At 51.4% G+C, this 6,450-nt stretch overlaps 1 protein-coding gene across 1 annotated transcript; it reads left to right on the forward strand.

Moving 5' to 3' along the window:
• The first annotated feature begins 2,770 nt into the window (after positions 1 to 2,770).
• LOC127472131 (uncharacterized) lies at positions 2,771 to 4,496 on the forward strand. The gene is made up of 2 exons (XM_051789829.1): positions 2,771 to 2,993; positions 3,576 to 4,496. Exons 1-2 carry the CDS (start codon positions 2,771 to 2,773, stop codon positions 4,490 to 4,492), a joined length of 1,140 nt encoding a protein of 379 aa, XP_051645789.1. The 3' UTR covers positions 4,493 to 4,496.
• The last annotated feature ends 1,954 nt before the right edge of the window (positions 4,497 to 6,450 follow it).

Below are 6,450 nucleotides of genomic sequence, written 5' to 3' on the forward strand. Positions count from 1 at the left end.
TTAGCTTCACTTCTCATCACATTAGACAGTAAAAAGAGTGCATGCTTGTCACCACTGCAATTAATAGCCTTTGACCAGGGTGAAACAGACTGGAGAAGTCCTTGAAAGAAAACATTGTTTAATACAAAAGGTCAAAATACAATTAGAACAAATAGCATGCTGAATAGCATATACACTGCCCCACAAGTCCCAGCAATTTTAAAACCATGACACTTCATTCTCAAAACCACCATAGATGGGAAAAGTCACCTTCTACTTGTTCCTCCCCTTCTTTCTAACTTTACAGAGCACTGAAAGTTTAGTCTGTATAAAGTATAAAATTTGTGCATTGCAGAAGATACCCTGTACTGTGGAAGCCCAATAGATAGATGGAACTATGTCTTCTTATGAATCTTCACCACCACCTTGCCATTCTATTAACCGCTTCATGTGAATACCCATGAGATACTGCTGTTACAGTTCCCCAGCCAGAAGGAATGCATACCATACTGGTTTGGAGAAAGTCCAGCAAACCTAAGAGCACGGCAGAAGACAGCTAGGAACTCCCTCTTTGTCACAGCCATACTATTTGAGTGCACAAAGAGAGGGCCCTGTCTTTGTGGCCGTGCTGCCACATAGATACGGAGAGCTTCAACAGGACATACCCACATCTCTTCAGATAATCTCAGTTGGATCAAATACCTCTGTTGGCCCATATGAAATGTATGCAAACAAAGGTGTGCGCTCCTTTCTGTCAGCTGGAGGTCATTCAAGTACAGGAGCTCTGGCTGTAATATATTTTGGTGATTTGCCACCATCTCTTCTATACGGAGTGCACCAAAAAAAGCTACAGTAAACATGGCACGGAACAATATACACTCATAAGGAGAGCTGCACACAGACTCCAGGGTCCCCAGGAGAGATCTTAACACTTCAATTGTTACAGGATAGTATGCATAATTTGAAGGGTGAATCCTACATTTTAACCTTGATATCATGGAACGGATAACAGGATCTTTAAGAGGATCAGGATAATCTACCATTACGGAGATAAAGGACAGTCCTTCCATATACATTATTATTTTTGTGGGAGGCAGATCCTGGGACTCCATGGCAACCAGAAACTCTCTTATTTGATCGACTGGAATTGGCCAGACTGCAGATAGAGCCATGCCTTCTCTAAACGCAAGAAAGTTTTTCAGGCCTTCATGGTAGATTTGCCACAAGTGTCTATCTCCCGAGTCCTCCAGTAACAGCAGAACCTTCAGGGGCCAAGGGCCCAAGGGATGCTTCTCAGGAATCTGGTTGAGTTCATCTGCTGAAAGAAAGCCACATTAGTAATGCCAAAAAAGGTGGTCTCACAGACAGTAAAGCAGATAGAAGTCTCCTCCCTTTCAACATGTTTCAGCTTTTACTTGAACTGCTCTGAAAAAAGCCTGTCCAATGCATTCTCATGGCTCTCATCTACACAGCTTCCAACAGTCAGACCACAGGAGAAAGATTAGAGTCTCAAAAATCATAAACCCCCAGCTATTTATCTCTTTAAAGCAACATCTCAAGCCTGGTGACAGATGCACCACCCTACTGCAAGGTTTCTATGACCTCAGACCTCCTTCGGTAGGCACAAGGGGCTGGGAGTGGCAAAACCACCGCAAACCAATAATAGATTCAGCAGTGCACAGAGGTCCCAGAAGTCTTCCAGCACTGGGGTCAGACCCCATGGAAAAACGTGCCAAGCCCACCTCCTGCACCACACAGCCGGTCAACACTCCCCAAGGCCACACTCACCAGCGTCTTCCCCATTGCCAGCCTCCAGTCCGCGGGTACGCCGCTCTCTGCTGCAGCCATCGGGGCTGCACGGCAGCCACCCCATACCGGGCTCCCGCCGCAGCAGTGCCAGCAGCGCCCAGAAGGGTGAGAGGGCAGCCGCCAGCTCAACCCTACTTCTCTGCATCAACAACAAAACAGCAGACGCTCAGTGAGAAGCACGAACCAGCGACCCCTCAGTGGTGCCGCCGCGCTGCCCTTTTATAGCCCGGCTCGTAGTTCTACCCCGCTGTCACGGCCCCCCTGCGTGCACCTCTGCGCCCCACCCCGAGCCTGTGCCTGAGGGTCAGTGCGGGGTTCCCCCCATCCTCCTTCCTCCTCCCACGGGCCTGGATGGGAGTCGACTGTAAGTGAGACTTTGCCTTGGAACTGCTTCAGCGGCCCGTTATCGCCTTCACTGTGCTGCAACCAGGGGCTAAGGAAGGAGCAGAGGGTCGGCCCGCGGGTGAGTTAACCTCCTTGGCCCTGGCCTTGTTCTCTCCTGCCTAAAACCTTGTGTAACTAAAATAAGAGAGCTGGCAGCAGGGAGAGGTACAAACACGGCACCGGCCTCGATGTCTGCCAGGAGTAATGGTTAAATCTTGAGGGAAAGGAGGCTCCCTGGGAAGGCGATTGACCGCGTCCCTGCACAGCCTTCTTCAAAGCGAGATCGAGAGGACTAGCAAGCAGGGGCAGGTGGTGTCCCATACGGGACACCTTAGCACTAAATCCAGTCACATTCCAGGCTTTGTCAGAAGACAATGTGCTAAACAACTGGAAGTTTCACAGCTTCCAGTTCGGAGATGGGGGCCGGCTCTGCACCCTCTTGTCGCATTCCAGAGGGCAGCGCTCCGGACCGAGGAGGTGTTTGGAGGAGGGCGCAGCGGGCGGACCCGCGGCCATAAAAGGTCCCCGCGGAGCTCAGCTCTGGCAGGCTTCGTGTGGCGCGGGGTTGAGGGGCATCAGCTGGGTTGGTCCTCCTGCCATGGCCTGCAGTGCCCGCTCCCCAGCTGCGCCTGTCGCCGCGCCCTTCTGGGACATGCTGGCGCTGCTGGCCCGGGAGCCAGGTATGGAGTGGCTGGAGATGAGACTTGCTGGGCAGGCAGTCACCTCCCCGCGTCGCAGCCCAGAAGCACCGTGCAGCACCGAGGCGGCGGCGCAGGCGGGCGGATCCCGGCACCGCGGGGAGCGCGGCGCGGCGGGGGCCGGTAAGTGCGGGAAGGGGGCCGGTAAGTGCGGGACGGGGGCTGCTAAGTGCGGGAAGGGGGCCGGTAAGTGCGGGACGGGGCCGGTAAGTGCGGGAAGGAGGCTGGTAAGTGCGGGAAGGGGGCTGGTAAGTGCGGGACGGGGCCGGCAAGTGCGGGAAGGGGGCTGGTAAGTGCGGGACGGGGCCGGTCAGTGCGGGACGGGGCGGGTAAGTGCGGGAAGGGGGCCGGTCAGTGCGGGAAGGGGGCCGGTAAGTTCGAGACGGGGCCGGGCCGCTGGCGAGAGGTAACAGCATCGCTGGCGGCCGTACCTCCGACCCGGCAAGTTTTTCTTTGTTTTGCTCGAGTTTGCTGTATGACCTTTGCCGTTGTACTTATGCAAGCCGTACCTTGGTTTAAGAAGTAGTTTTTGCTTGTCTTCTCCATTACTACTTCACAACCTTGTAAATTCCCAGCGTGTTACCACATCCAGTGCCTGAAATGGGCCTGGAATGTTGCTTGTTTCCCATTTGAAAAATATCTCTGCCTTAAGTGGCATGTTTGTGCCTCTTGTCCTCATGTGCTAATATGGATCCTCTCTTGCAGGAAGGGAGATTAGTCGTCATGAGAAACATTCCTTGGGACCTTGGCCTCTGAAGACTTTGTCTTTGCTGGAATGCTCAGGGCATAGTAGGCTTTGGAAAGCCTGCCTCGAAGGACTGAAGAAATTCCTTGACTTTAGGAAAAGCATGGGAATGCCTGCAGCCTGGCCAATTCCAGTGGAGCAAGTTAGAGGGTTTTTGGCTGTTGAATCTAATTATTCCTCCTCAAGGACACTCTTGTACCTGGCAGCACTGTCTTATTTATCAAAATTGACTGGTAACTCTGATCCTTTGGAAGATCCTATAATCCGTTGCATGGTGGCAGGGTTGAAACGTCGGGCAGGTATCCTGAGGGACAAATACTTGCCTATAACAATTGAGATGTTGCGATCTCTCTTAGGAGCTCTGGAGTCTGTATGCATAACTCATTATGAGTGCTTACTGTTCCGTGCGTTATTTACTGTAGCTTTTTTTGGGGCACTTCGAATAGGAGAGATGGTGGCAAAGCACCGTAATGTACTGCAGCCTGAGCTTCTGTACCTGAGTGACCTCCAGCTGACGGAGAGGAAGGTGGTGCTTTTTCTGCGTAACTCTCCTGTGGGACAGGAGAGACACATCATCAGCCTTGCGCTGTCTGGAGAGCCATGGGTGTGCCCTGTTCTGGCCCTCCGGAGCTATGTGACAGTTCGTTCTCAGCTGGAAGGGCCACTCTTTGTGCACTTGGATAATAGGACTGTAACGAAGAGGGAGTTCCTGACCATTCTCCGATGTGCCTTGGGTCTGCTGGGGCTGTGTCCAGAGCAGTATGGTGTGCATTCCTTCTGGCTGGGGACTGCTGTCACTGCTGCGCGCTGTGGATATCCCAGAGAAGATGTCACTCGCCTGGCAAGATGGCCCTGTATGATCCCAGAGAGACTCTAGCCGAGGAGACAAAGAGGAAAATGGAAGCTGATGAATTATTTTCTTTATGTAGAGTTAGCTTTTAGCTGTAGTTTATAGTCTTTGACAGAAATTTAGTATTAACACATGAAATTATTTTTCTACCTCACAATGCAGTGATCTTGTGATAAACTGAGAAAATGATTCGAGCTTATTAAGAGGAAACAGTGTAAGGTCAATATGGCCTGGAGAGAAAAGGAAAACAAGTCGTAAAACTTAATTGGGCCCCTATAAAGGGATAAAACAAGTTACCTCCCTTTTACCTTGTGTAGGATTTGTAGTGAGAGAATTTTGTTTAGTTAGCTAGATAATAGCACCTTTCTTAAAATTTATAACTTTGTATAGATAACAAGCAAACATCTGCTGAATGCCAGATTTAACAATATATTATGGATGCTTATAGATAACATTCTTGTTAAGAAATATCTGTGGAATGTCTGACCTAACAATTTGTAATGTTTATACTCATGTATCTAACAATGTGTTTATACTCATGTACCTAACAATGTGTAATGTTTATACTTATGTATAATGTTCATGTAGTAGCTGGAAATAAATGTAGAACAAATGTCTTCTTTAGGTGTGACAGACATTGGGAGTTGTTGAACCCCTTCCCTGATCACCCAGCACTGAATTTGCTTTTATCATATAATAAATTCTGATTGGAAATTGCCCAACTGGGTTTCTATTTCTCACAATCTGAAGATGACTCAGAACTTGCTTGTGCTTCTGTGGTGTTGAAGGTGGAGGGAGTCTCAAAACTGCTGTGCATGAACTTCAGTTTTATCTTGTAGAGTTAATAAATATTGCCTTTTTAAAAACAGTTTCTGCCTACTAGTCCTATTGTTCCTCTTTGCTCAGAAGTGGTAATCTTGGCTTTGATAGCAGTGAATGACAAACGGACTCTTAAGTTTTGAAGGAAAACTCCCGAGACTTTAAGGTAATAATTGTAAAGAGAAAGTAGTTAAATGGTAGTATGTTTTGGCATAGCTGTACACTTTTTAACACTAACATGTCACTAAGATCAAAAGAGAAGTATATGTCAGGTTTGGAAGCTCTTAATTCACTTGTCTACCATTGGTTTCTGTGTTGCCATAGTTATTATACTGTCTCCTTGCATTAGCTGGCCAAATGGCCAATCGCTTCTTTGGCCCAGCAGCCTTTATAAGCTGCGGGAAATTTGAATAAAGCCCTCTTCGCTGCTGGATTCCCTGCGTGCTGTGTGGTCTCTTGGCTTAGGTACCTCCGCCGCCTGTCCCTGCCACGTGGGACGGGTGGCGGGGGGATGATTCCAGCCCTGAAAACCTACACAGAGCGGCCGGCAGTGACCCCCCAGAAACCCCAGGAACTGCGACACATGGCGCCCAACGGCACGACCTTCGCCGTTTGAAATTCGGTACGGAATTTCAAACTACGCTTTAAACTGTAAAGGGTGGAAACGCTAGGGGCTCGCTCCCCCTCCACCATTGACTGGTCCTGTCTCTGTGTTGCCGGGGGGGTGAGACGTTCGGAACGGTGGTGCCGGCTCCGCGGAGCGCTGGTGACTGAACTGTGCCGTGTGACTCGGGGGGGCGAGGGCCGGGGGAGTGCGGGCGGCCGGTGTGCCATGGACGCGGCAGCGGTGGCTGCGGGGCGCCGCCGGGGTGCTGAGACTGCAGCCTGGTGCGGACTGGGGACGGTGGCGGAGGCTGCACGCGAAGCACGTGTGTTCCAGCACGGAGGACCGGCATTCCCAAAGTGCCCGCCACGTCCCCGGAGTGGGCGGGCTCTGGCGCTGCCCCGGGGGCCGCGCGCCGCCGGCGCCGGACGGGGAGAGCCGAGCGCGGAGGAGGAGGAAGCGGCCGCCACGAATCGCTGCCCCTCTGCCCGCCTTCACCGAGCCCAGCCCCGCTCCCGCCGCGGCTCCCCGCCCCGCTGAGGCCCCGGCGTCGCAACTCGCC

This window comes from Manacus candei, unplaced genomic scaffold (assembly GCF_025592945.1).
Source record: "Manacus candei isolate 608988 ecotype Guabito, Panama unplaced genomic scaffold, ASM2559294v1 h1tg000028l, whole genome shotgun sequence".
NCBI lineage: Eukaryota > Metazoa > Chordata > Aves > Passeriformes > Pipridae > Manacus > Manacus candei.

Excerpts from the sequence above, each read along its gene's own strand:
- LOC127472131 (XM_051789829.1), top strand. The coding sequence starts at position 2,771 with ATGGCCTGCAGTGCCCGCTCCCCAGCTGCGCCTGTCGCCGCGCCCTTC. Across the intron at positions 2,994-3,575 it reads GCGCGGCGCGGCGGGGGCCG|GAAGGGAGATTAGTCGTCAT; the intron begins GTAAGTGCGGGA and ends CCTCTCTTGCAG.